This window comes from Thermobia domestica, chromosome 2 (genome assembly GCF_964235325.1).
Source record: "Thermobia domestica chromosome 2, izTheDome1.hap1.1, whole genome shotgun sequence".
NCBI lineage: Eukaryota > Metazoa > Arthropoda > Insecta > Zygentoma > Lepismatidae > Thermobia > Thermobia domestica.
The window spans coordinates 23,023,041-23,036,419 of NC_137455.1; the positions used below are offsets into that span (position 1 = coordinate 23,023,041).

Consider the following 13,379-nt stretch of genomic DNA (forward strand, 5'->3'; position numbering starts at 1 on the left):
AATTTCTGGATATAAAAATATATTTTACACTGCTTAGTAAGAAGATTAGTAAAGATAAGAGGAATAAATGTCGCAGCAGATTACAAATAAAGTAATTACAACATTATAACACAGTTGAACGTATCAAATATGCTTTCGTACTCAGCATCTAGTGACATTTTTAAATTAAGACATTTTTATCATTGTGTTTCACCACGCGAGATTCAATAAATACTACTTTGAATTTTTGTATTCATCTGTGTTATAGTTTAATTTAAAAAATAGAAATTTTACGAAATCGAAGTTCGAAAAAATTATGAAACTAAATTTGAACGAATAGAGAAAAAACAAGATCTGAACTTGAAATATCAACTAATATATTTCCCATTGAATGCATAATAAATAATATTTAAAAAAAAATATGCTCAATTACAAGCCTTAAGATCGGCTTTGAAAATTAATCCTTTCTGTGTCATATACATAGGCAACTTGTACAATTTAATATAAAATTTCTAAATTTTATGGGTTAAAATTGTTGAATACTGTTCATTTCTGGCTTTGGAATTACGTATAACTTAAAATGAAGCATAATGACCGCAAACACACATTATTACTACTCTATATGACAGTTTCGAGGATATATCTTTGCCTTCATCAGGCACATTATTATTTGAGGTGCCTGATAAAGGCAATTATATTTTACTGAAACTGCAGCACAAATTTGTAATAGTAATAGTTTGCTTTTGTCATATTGTATTTTTTTTACTTGTTAATTTTATTTTAAAATTCTAGGCAAATGATACCATACATTTCGGTATTTTTAAGATTCCATTTTATGGGTACTAAAACAACATACATTGACAAATTATTTCAATCATCGATGTACACTCTTCAAAACAACATGGTAACCCACATCTCTATAAAAGAATGTATTCACACAACTGTATGCAGAATAATTTAGCATTTTTTTATGAGTAAGAACATAAATGTATAATCAATGTCGAAAAACCCGTGTTAATTTGATTGAATTTTCCTCTTGGTTAAGAGTAAATGGGGAGGTATAAAGGATTTTCTTTTAACAACACAGCACATTATGATATATTTCCAGGGTCATAATCAGGATAATTCTAAAATTTCATTTTGACAACATTGACACAAATACCTCGAATAAAGTTAAGGAAAACGTAGGTTAAATACTTCCAGAACAAACCTGTGAATATTCTAATCGAGCAACAAAACATATTAAATATTGAGTAGGAGAATATTATTAGACATGTTTACCTAAATTGTAATTAAAAGTTTAAACATTTCACAATTCGAATACTTCGATTAGTTTAAACTGCTAATAAAGCTTGAAATCCTATAGTTTTTTGCATATAAAATAAATTCTATATTTTTGTTATAAAACAAATTTTGTGTCGCACTAAAATATTTCAAATTTCTTTCTTTAATAGCATGTTGTGAAATTAATTTCATTATAAAACTGTGATATAAAATTAACATTGTTAGCTTCAGAGTGTATGTTTTATCGTATAATTTTCTAAGTTGAACAATTAAGATTTTTTTTTAAAAAATTAGCTGTAGTATTTTGAATTTTTTCAAAACTGTTACATTCGCTTCTATTTGGTTGACACTGTAAAATTGTTGTAATTTTCAAAATGTACGGTTTCACTTTATAATTTAGTTCCGATTAGGGGAAATATATTTTTCACAAAGTTTGAATCAGTTTCGGGTTTTAAAATGTATAGATAAATCTAATAGAATGTAAAACAAAGTAGTTTATAAAGGTACTGAAGATGATTTACTTTTGTTCATAAAATAAAGATATTCGTGTTTTTAATACTATAATCAAATAAAATAATGGCATATATGCTTGGAATGACTTTCTAAGCTCGGTACATGTATTAAATAATGAAAATATGCAGTTTAAGGTAACGATTTGAAACATTAACAAGAAACAGTTTCTGATTTGTTTGACAAGTTTTGAAATATGAGAAAAATACTGAAACATTTACACATTTCTTGGTGAAACATATTTCTTGGGTCATAGTCGGGATAGTTCTTAAATTTCATTTTGACAACATTAACACAAATAGTTCGAATAAAGTTAAGCTAAACGATTTGAAACATTAAGAAATATAAGTTTCTGATTTGTTTCGCAAGTTTTGAAACTTGAGGGAAATACTGAAACATTTACACATTTCTTGGGAAACACTCAAGCTATATTTCTTGAATTTATGCTTGCATTTAGAACTGTAACACGCAGTCACTTTACTATTCTTAAAAATTAAATATAGTTTCAATATTATGTTTATCGTCATCAAAGAAAACACGTGTTATTATGTTTATCATGTGTATTTCTTTTTAATAAATTAATATTTGTTAAAAATTGGTTTCGCAAGTGGGACGAAACACAAACATTATTACGTTTGATAAACTGCATTAAATTGTGAGAAATACATTTAAGTTCGCATGCTGACAATGCATTGAAATACCACGATGTCGCGTGTCATATGAGAAAATATTTCCTGAGTATTACGGCACACGTACACTTTATGTACTTCACGCGTAATCTACTTGAATATAGTACCACGTGCTGAGCTGCATGACCTTACAATCGCCACATTGCTTCTCGCCTACTTTCCGTCTCGCAATCTCATAAAATTGAACGATTTTTTTGTTGGTTCTTGTGTAGTGCATAAATATGTATGCGGATATTTTAGAGGATATAAATTTTAATAGCAGTTCAATGAAATCAATGCTGATTTTAGTTTGATAGCATTATATCTAGTTCAACTGTCTCCTTAATTTTTTTTAAATCACAACCCACTGAGTGTTATGAAGCATAGGAAATAATTGACTCTCAAGACTTTCTGCCACTATGGCCTACCAGATGTCACATATTCAACTGAGTGATGCGTGGACAGCACATCGAATTTCGACATAATTTTATTTAGCTTTCTAACCCGAACTTCGTGGCTTGTTAAAGCAAATAATTGATTTGATTTGATTTTGAGTTTAGCGTCTCTTTCAGCAGCGAGGCTATTTGAGACAGGGACCTACATACAACTTAACGTAGAATTCGAACGATATGAGCTCCCGCTGACGCGAGTAATTCTTTAATTGAGTTATGATGATGGGTCATACGCAAAAACTCAGTGCGCCTATAGGGAATTGAACTCAGGCACTAACAGCATTAGACAAAATTTTAACAAAATAATATTTTTTGAACAATAGCTCTTTTAAAATTTGCCCAGTCAAGCAATAGCTTATGAGAATAACATAATTATCACACTTTGATTTTTACAATGTAAGTTACTTCTTGATTGAAGACCTCAAATATTCAATTTAAATTTGATATCTGAATTCTTAAGTAAAAGAATTAAAAGTATTCATTACAAGTTTTGTCACTTCTTTTTAACTTTTTACAAGAAATTCCAAAAATCAAATAAGAAACCTAAAAATCATCTGTGTAAAGTCTATTACAAAATACAAAGTACAAGATGCTAGTGAATATGATCTTGTTCAGTTCGTTGTCCAAGACGAAGACATCAAAATTGATTTAGAGGCGTATTCTTTGACAATGAGGAAACATGTTGACAACATAAACTATTTTACTAAGCAGTAGGCTATTTAGAAAACAGTAAGTAATTAGCAGGGAAATTTTAGGATTATTCTTTGTTTTCGCAATTTTTTTGGAGAAGCAATAAAAAAGTGGGGGCGTAATTGATCGGATTGCGCATGAGATGAGGCGAGACAGACTTTTTTTTGTCGATATTCGAGACGAGACAGAGCCCTTCCAATAGAAAAAAGTACATTTTTCGAGACGAGACACTACTTACGACACGAGATAGCTTGAAAATATATTAGGAACTGATGATCATCCATAGAGAATCTCTTATTTCCGTACAACCGTTCAATTGCTCAATCTCATCCTATCAATACCAATGGCAACATTGAAATTTCTATTTTCAGCTATGGATTATGTAAACGCTGTGTAACGAGGTATATAATATTGAAACTTCGCAACAGATTAACTCCTTCGCGTTTTAGTGCTCTTGTTGAATCCAAGTTATACTCTCGACTATCATTCAAAATTGTTCGGCCTAGGCTATAGGCCTATATGTAAAAGTATAATATATAATGTGCTGATCACACATAATCCACGTCGAAACAATGTTATTCCTTTTTTTTAAAAAAAAAAAATTCACATTTACATTTTTAAGAATGTAAAAAAAAGTCAGATTTGTGACCAAACGCGAATTGAAACATCAAACATAAATCATTAGATATATATTACGTAATCCGATAACCGGACATTTGTAATTCTGTCGCCGGTAGAATTTCTGTCAGGATGCATGAAATGTTATCTGGGATCTCAATCTCAGCTGAAGTTGACATGATTATCTTGTTCTTGTACCCGCTCAGAGCTTGTCAACTCTTGAAGAATTGCCAAAGATTTTCAAAGATATTTAGACATTTGTTTTAATGTCCCCAAATGATAAATAAACAGTTTAGAGTGTACTTACCATGGTAACGGCAAAGGGATGATGACGATGGATCTCGTCACTTCCTGGCCAGTCTTGCACCGGCCTTCTACGATCGTTACCAAAGACCGCCACGCCTTCGGCTTTGTTGATACTCCTTTCAATTGTATTTATCTATAGAGACGCACAAACACAGACACACCGACACAGACAACTTGTCTTCTTCCGTCCCGTTAGGCGATGATGTTTTCAATGGGATGTCGGAATGTCCTTCCCAAAAGAGGATCTCCACCTCTTTTGCTCTCGAGTAAGTCACTGCCGGCAATTGGGAGATCCCAGTATGAAAGGAGTTGCTGTAGGTCCTCGGAAGACCGGAACAACCAGAAGAATAGGACAAAAAAAGAAAACAACAATAGATTGATATCTTAAGTTGATTGTTGTTAAGTACCGGTGTTATTCTTCTTGTAAGACACAAGTGCACCAACAGACAAATAATTCGCACAAGGACATTGGTCACTTATCACAGATAATGTCCAAGAAAGTATAAATTAGGGCTGGACTGTTTTCCAAATCGGGAGAAGTGGTTCCCCACTTTTTCTTCCTACGGGCCGTTTCGCTGGGTAGGATGGCTAGAAGTCGCTTACTTCTTGCCGTGAGTGCAGATTGAAGAATACTACCACAAACGTGGAACCTCTTTTCCTCGGGGTGCGGCAAGTGGTATGTATTCCTCTGGCCTGTCCGCGCGCGTGTATCTTTCTGTTGGTGTTGGTGTGTGTGTGTGTTTGTATGTATGTGTGTGTGAGATTGTATTTTTGTGTGTGTGTGTGCAGCCCGGCGAAGTTCTCTTCACAGAGGAAGGCCAAAAGGCCTGAGGGGAGGTCGGGACGAAATCTACACACAACAACAGAACAGGCCACTTCGCATCGGTTTCTTGGATGGACACGATTTTAACAGGGACTGCTATCCTCCAACATACACACACATTACGCAGGTACGTATATAATACAAAACAAGGTGGAAAAAGAGAAAAAAGTGAGAACAGACCACGTTACAACAACTCTATGTTCTGTTGTTTGTCCTCATACGTCAGGACCAGACACGAATCCACCAATTTTTACCAGTTCTACAAAATGTTGCCGCCAGACTAGGTGGGGAAGAAGGTGAACCGGGGAAGGGGAACTCAGAAGGAGAAGGGGTGGCAAACCTCGCTGCGATCTTCAGGTAATCTCAAAAGGAGAGGAAAAACAGCAATTATGCAATGTGTATGACCAGACAAACGCATAAAGGAAATATTACATAATTCATTTTTATTCAAAATATACAAGTTAATATCTCGTAAAATGTAGCGGGATAGAAGATCTAGTCGAACAGAGTTTTTGGTTTGGAGGTATTACCAAAACAAAGAAAAGGGGAATGCATCGTCCAGTGGCTATTATTACCGGCTTATGAATTGGATTTGAATCGTCATTCGGTTATGCCAGATTTTGTTGGTGAATACCGGTACACTGCAACAAGTTCACCTATTTCTTTCCTGTAATAAGAACATGCTTGCCCAGATAAAAAATACATATTGAAGAATAGAGCTACGGTAATGTAATCGATAAGGCGGCTATCTGTCAATCCGGGGACCCGAATTCAACCCTCGGTGGAGACGGGAATTTTTTCTCGTTCTATCTTTTTTTTTAAAAAAAATGTGACTGAGTTTCACCTATTCTCGGCAAAATAGGAAACTGGGACAACCTGGGAGTAAAGAAGATAGGAGTATAGTGCGGATTATATTACCTTCATAAGTACAAAAATTGCAGAATATTTGGAAGCCACTAGTGCTGTTAAATATGAATAATTCATTATTCGAATAATGAATTCTTCAAAATTCGTTATTTGGAAAACGAATTCTTCAAAATTCGTTATTTGAATGATGAATTCTTCAAAAATTCGTTATTTGAATAACGAATTCTTCAAAATTCGTTATTCGAATAATGCATTCTTCAAAAACTAGTTATTTGAATAATGAATTCTTTAAAAATTCGTTATTTGAATGATGAATTCTTCAAAAATTCGTTATTCGAATAACAAATTCTTCAAAATTTGTTACTTGAATACTTATTCTCATAACGAACAGTTATTCAAATAACGAATAATTATTTTAATAATTGTTCGAATACTGAAAACAAATATTCGGATGTTTGAATAACAGAAGAGAAATTATTCGAATAATAAATATTCGAATAATTTTAATTGCACTGAACACCACCTTCATCCCAGTCCTTGGGTAATCTATGGTCTGTTCCCATTCTAGAAACTTCAGTTATTATTATTATTATTATTATTATTATTATTATTATTATTATTATTATTATTATTATTATTATTATTATTATTATTATTATTATTGCTATTAATTTCAAATTTACTTACATCCTCAAATACTTTGAATGAAAAACTTTCATTATTCTTGGCTTGAAACGCAGCTTATTTAGCACAGCAGTATTGTATGAATTTTATCCTGTGCAGCTGAATGGATAATGCGCGCATAGTCCAGAGTTCGGTTATCTGTGGAGGTAAAAATGTTGTCTTTTTGAGCCGTTGCGCATTGAAAGATGAAGAAGAAGCACTTAAGAAGAAGAAAAGTATATTTATGATCTTTGAAAGTAGAGACACTCATGAACTGCTTTGCCTGAAGTATTGTATCTTACAGGATAAAAATATAGGCATTAGGCAAAAGTAACGAAAATTGATGATCGATATTTTTGAGATGTGGGTGTAGAGAAGAACAGAAAAAATTACGCGGATCGAGAAGTAAATACATTTTGTTAAAGATATAGTAAAGAGGATTAAGCGAATATGGGATACAGATAGCCACCGCTAAAGTTACCGTTACCTATTAAGATGTTAACAGATTAACTACATTAACGTACTCGTACGAGATAATCAGTCTATCTATTTATTGGGAAAAGCAGAATTCAAGAATTCGCTTTCCTCCTCGAGTTATCGTGTGAAGTAACGGACTATTACTAACATTACAATCTTATACGCCTCATTACCGTGATCCTAATAACATTACAATCTTATAATTTCTACTAGCGTGATTCTAATAACAGTACTATCTTATAAAGGCTCTCTAACGTGATTCTAATAACATTACAATCCTACAAAGCCCATTAACCCGATCCTAATAACATTACAATCTTATAAGGTCTACTAGTACAATCTTATAAGATCTACTTAGTGTGATTCTAATAACACTACAATCTTATATAGCCCATTAGCGTGATCCTAATAACATTGTAATCTTATAAGGCCCTCTAGCGTGGTCCTAATAACATTAGAATCTTATGAGGTCTACTGCCGTGATCCGAATAACATTATAATCTTATAAGGTCCTCTAGCGTTATCCTAATAACATTACAATCTTATAAGGCTCACTAGCGTAATCCTAATAACATTACAATCTTATAAGGCTCACTAGCGTAATCCTAATAACATTACAATCTTATAAGGCCCACTAGCGTAATCCTAATAACATTACAATCTTATAAGACCCACTAGCGTAATCCTAATAACATTACAATCTTATAAGGCCCACTAGCGTTATCCTAATAACATTACAATCTTATAAGGCCCACTAGCGTAATCCTAATAACATTACAATCTTATAAGGCCCACTAGCGTAATCCTAATAACATTACAATCTTATAAGGCCCACTAGCGTTATTCTAATTACATTACATTATTATAAGGCCCACTAACGTGACCGTAATAGATGTTACATCAAGACAAAGAGACCCACTTTGTGACAAGTTATCTATCAATAATGACAGAATACCTATGATGATTGTGATGATGACAACGATGATGAGGGCTACATGCATGTAATAAAACATAGAAGAATAAATGTCGTACTGTATAATGTTTAAAGCAAGAAAACATTGCTTGGTGCACGACTGTAAATAGAATAATATTTGAAATAGGTTTTGGATTAACGTTTAACTAAAAAGAGTCCTGTAACTTAAAAAAAAAAAATCTCAGCAAGATGATCAGGACTAAGTTGGGACAATACCATTGTCATGAAAAAATATAATCTTGTAAATATTACATGCATTTTTTCAAACCACTCACTTCATCATCACCAAGATTCAATGCAGAAGACGCATGTGAGTCAACAATTGCTTATACTCTAATCCAACTATTTCCACACATGATTCAACATATGTTCTTTTACTGTATTTTCTCGCTAGGTCGATTCTCCAAGTCAATTTGATCATGTTGCATAGAAGGAAATGACTATACACCATATTCTTTACATATCTCTACACAGAAAAAAAAATCCACGATCTAAGAAGCCGTTATCTATTACACATCGATTATCTTCTGCACCACAATTGAGTCATAGATTAGACAGTTGTGTATTTAGATATCTCCAAATATTGAAGTCAATATTTCATTCTTGCACTCACCTTCAAATAATGTTTACGTCCTCGTAACTTCAACTCATTCTCAATTTATATTGATGCCACTCCCTAACATGCAGTCACCCTCAAAAGAAAATTTCGCTTTCATCACCTCATGCACTGAAATAGATCTAATGGTAAGTCTGAGTAACCGGGGGGGGGGGGGGAGATCTAATGATGGAAAATGAGTAAAGAGTGCTCTTTTTTATTTCGTGCTGCTAAGGAAGATTATTATTTTGAACAATTGTTGTGTACAAACGAATTGCAGCTGAAAGAAGAACGTTTAAGGTTGGTTTAAAGGGACAAGTTTTGCCAATAGATGGCACTACAGTCTTCGTATCTCTCCCATGTATTTTTTATCTTTCACGAAAATTCACGATTTCTCTTACAAATTTCAACCTACAGACTTCAAATTTTTCGAAAAGGGACTTCATAATCTATCGAAGGCAATAATCCGTGCCGACTTCTTATTTAGAATTTTCTTCATTGTTGAAATGGCTTGATTGTTGAAATGGATATCCAAACCTTTAACAATGGAACTGTTTCAACAATGAAGAAAATTCTAAATAAAAAACCAGCATGGATTGTTCCCTTTAATAGGTTATGAAGTTCCTTCGCTAAAATTTTGAAGTCTCTAGGTTGAAATTTATAAAAGAAATTGTAGATTTTCGTGAAAGGTAAAAAATACATGGGAGAGATAAGACTGTAGTGACATCTATCGGTAAAACTTGTCCTTTTACACTAACCTTAACTAACTAACTCTATGTCCGATAGAACCCGGCGGTTCAATGTTTCATTCAGAAAAGTTCTTCATTGACTTCTGTCTTTAGCCAACTGGATCCAGTTTCTACATTATATTCTTATTTCTGCGAGATTCATCTTAATATTGTCCTCCCATCTGCTCCTAGGTCTTCCTAATGGTCGTTTTCCAATTGGATTTCCAGTTAAAACGTTCCTACTTTCTTCCATTCTGGCCACATGACCTGCCCACCTTAGTCCCTAGAATTGATGACCCTAACAATATTTGGTAAACGGTGTAAATTATGTAAATTAAGCAGTTCCTCGTTATGAAGTTTCTGTCATTCCTCCTGCCCGTTCCTCTTGGGTCCGAATATTCGTCTCAGGATCTTGTTCTCACTTTCAGTCTACATTCTTCCCTCAAAGTAAGCGACCATGTTTCGTAAACATACAGAACAATAGGCATGATTATTGTTTTATATATATATCTTAAGTTCAAATTCCTCGACAGAATTCGCAAAGACAAAAGTTTTGAACTGAATAATAGCACAAATTCCCTGCTTTTAGTCGACATTTAATTTATTTAAGAACATTTATGTCAGTTATATTCCTTTCCCCTTTTCCGAATTCCTAGATACTAATCTCTCTTTGTATATTTGTGGATTATATCGGGACGGGTGACGTCTAATTGTCGGCAAGTACATTATACCATTATTTGCTTTAAAGGTACTTTTCCCTTCTGTCAAGTGTCATCGGTAGAACTATAGTGGTCGCGATAAATCGTGAAGCTTAACCTAGATTTGCCCATTTCACCAGCCAATAGAACGCGAGGATGTATCCCGGTCGTCAACCGACTCATGACATTTTGCCAGTGTCGTGTCTCGCGCTATACGGAGAACATCTCCTGAGGGTACAGTGTTGTGGGAGTGTCGTTAAGTTTCGTTTTGTTGATTATTGTTGTTGTTTTATATTTTTGATAATGTTATTGTTATCGTTTAATTCCAATAATTGCCGCTGTTCGTGTTATAGTTCTTTAAGTGCTGTTTATTTTCCGCTCTCGTTTGTCATGTCCTCTAAGTCTGATAACTGATAACGTTGTTGGAGCACTTCTGCTGTTTCCCTTTTTTTCTAAATGTTCGTTCGGAATTGAGCTCCACGAATCGTACCGAATTCTTCCGATGTATCACACGTGACGGAAAGCAGTTCTATAATTTGTGCAGAGTGCAGGCTTCATGACTCGTCGTGATTACCATAGACAACTCAAACGCTTTGTTTATTAGGCAACTGATATTACTAACCAATGTTGAAGCGACTCACCCTGCACATTCTGGAAACTACCAAACCCACATCTCTGTACGAAGACATTTTACCTAGTTATTCAAATGAAGTGATTCCTATTATAATAAAATAGTAACATTTTAACGATGGCACTGCCAGAAACAAATTCTTAAGACTTAAAAGTAAATACGTGGTGCGTTATCACGTTACCTACTCCTAAAATTTTTACCTTCATCGACTCCCAGTTTTATTACTGCTCTTCAGTCATAATACTTTGTTAACTTATACCCATTACTTCTAATATGGGAACACACGAAGCTTATTGACATTACAACATACGAAGGGCTATGGTTAGTCTAGTCAAGACTACAGAAACAGATTTCCCTCGTGGTTATATGATTACCATACACACTTTCAGAATGGGAGAATATAGGTATACAGTACCATACTGATCAGCTCATTGCATTTTACATCATTTCTTATTGTTTTCCATCAGGTAGACTTAGTTTCTTTATTATTTGTTCTTAATGTGTTTTTACTTATATCTTAAGCTTGGAACAGCCGAAGCAAATAAACCCATAAACTAGAATGCTGTGTTTGATCAATTCAGGAGTGTATACCTACTTTTGGGCCACCCTCTATATATATTGAAAAACGTAAATGTGGGCTTTACCATGTGGTTTCTTGATAGGCAAAGAATAGGAAAAAAAATTTAAAAATACATAAATTATCTTATATTTAAATGACGTTTCAGCGTTCAGCGTTTTTTTTAGCGATTTTCTCTATCGCTGCACTTAGCGTTTCTCTGTATCGCTGCTATTAGAGCTTTTTATATAGCTGCTTTTACATTTCTCTATATTGCTAACATAAGTGTTTCTCTGTATCGCTTTTCTTAGTGTTTTCATTTATCGCTACTGCTATCGTTTCTCTGTATCGCTTCTCTTAGCATTTTCCTTTATCGCTACTGCTATCGTTTCTCTGTATCGCTTCTCTTAGCATTTTCCTTTATCGCCACTGCTATCGTTTCTTTGATCGTAGTTCTTAGCATTTTTTTCTCTCATCGCTATTAGAATGTTTCTCTAGTGCTATTATTATCGTTTCTATTTACTGCAGCTCTTAGCATTTTTCTCTACCGCTGCTAATAATGTTTTCTCTGTTGCTGCTTTTAGCGATTCTCTGTATTGCTGCGCTTAGTTTTGTTTCTATTAATGCTCCGAGGTAAACGAGTGTTCTATCGTCGTTTGAAAATGACCAAACAATGTAAATAAACCAAAAATAAATATTTTAGAGCTAGCTTTGTTGGTGGTAGAGGTAGGATACATTAATGATTGACCAAACACTTAGATTAGAATTATTTTGTACATATTTTGAAAGCCTAAAATGTAAAAAATTAATTGATGTTTCTAAAGAAAATGTAGAAATATATGATATCTGGAATAAAATTTGTCAATTCTTACTATAAATTATAATGCCTATCGGCCCAAACCTAAATAAATAAATAAATAAAGGCTCATTAGTCCCAGGACATGCCAACAGGCAGAATACTTAATAATAATAATAATAATAATAATAATAATAATAATAATAATAATAATAATAATAATAATAATAATAATAATAATAATAATAATAATGGTAAATTTTATCAATCTTGTTGTAGATAGGGATGCGCACGAGACAAGATTTGAGGCTGTCTCGTCTCGAAAATGTGCTGTAAAAGTGATGTCTCGACTCGAAAAATGTATTCTTCTCTATTGGAAGAGTTGTGTCTCGACTCGAATTTTGTCAGGAAAATTCTGTCTCGACCTCGTCTCGTGCGCATCCCTAGTTGTAGATTACATTATCTATATGATATCTGTTGTATTTTTAAAATCAACTTTTGCTATAAATTATATTGTTCATATCTGTAATAAACTTCATCAATTCTTAGTAGGGCACGGTGACTCAGTAGTAGAGCGCTAACTTCTGGTGTGTGGGGTCCTTGGTTCGATTTCCGGCCAAGTAAGTTTGTAGTGGATAACATCGTAGCAATGGGTTTTCTCGGGTTACTCCCGTTTCCTCGCACTTTCTCATTCCACCAATTGTTTCATCATAATTCATTTGCCTTGTTCATCCGTTTCCTTTAGCCTAAAGGGCATAATTGTGGGACGTTACACTGAAAGATATCATTTTATTTTTTCATCAATTCTTGTTATAAATCACGTTTTCTATTTTCGCAGCAAATTTAACCAATTCTTGCTGTAAATGATATTGGCTAGGAAATTCTTAGTAAATGTTATCAATTCTTGTAATAAATTCTATTGACTATATGCAATACATACATGGGTGTATGTACAGAACCGATTCATTTATTTATTCAAAATATATACGAAACTGACATGTGTCAAAAGGTAATTGTGGAGGATGGGACAAAGAAAGGAAAGGGAAACTGGGGTTCATGTAAAAT

General features: G+C 33.6%; 1 protein-coding gene across 2 annotated transcripts in view; it reads right to left on the minus strand.

The window, feature by feature from the left end:
* The window catches only part of TfAP-2 (transcription factor AP-2), a 1,022,457-nt gene that overhangs the window by 540,352 nt on the left and 468,726 nt on the right, over positions 1-13,379 (minus strand). Inside the window, exon 1 of one of the 2 annotated variants that reach the window (XM_081740157.1) lies at positions 4,509-5,334. The exons of the other annotated variant lie outside the window; for it this stretch is intronic. Within the exon in view, the coding sequence (XP_081596283.1) occupies positions 4,509-4,511 (3 nt within the window). The 5' untranslated portion in view covers positions 4,512-5,334. Of the gene's footprint in view, positions 1-4,508; positions 5,335-13,379 lie in introns of those variants that run through there. 2 annotated transcript variants of the gene reach the window in all.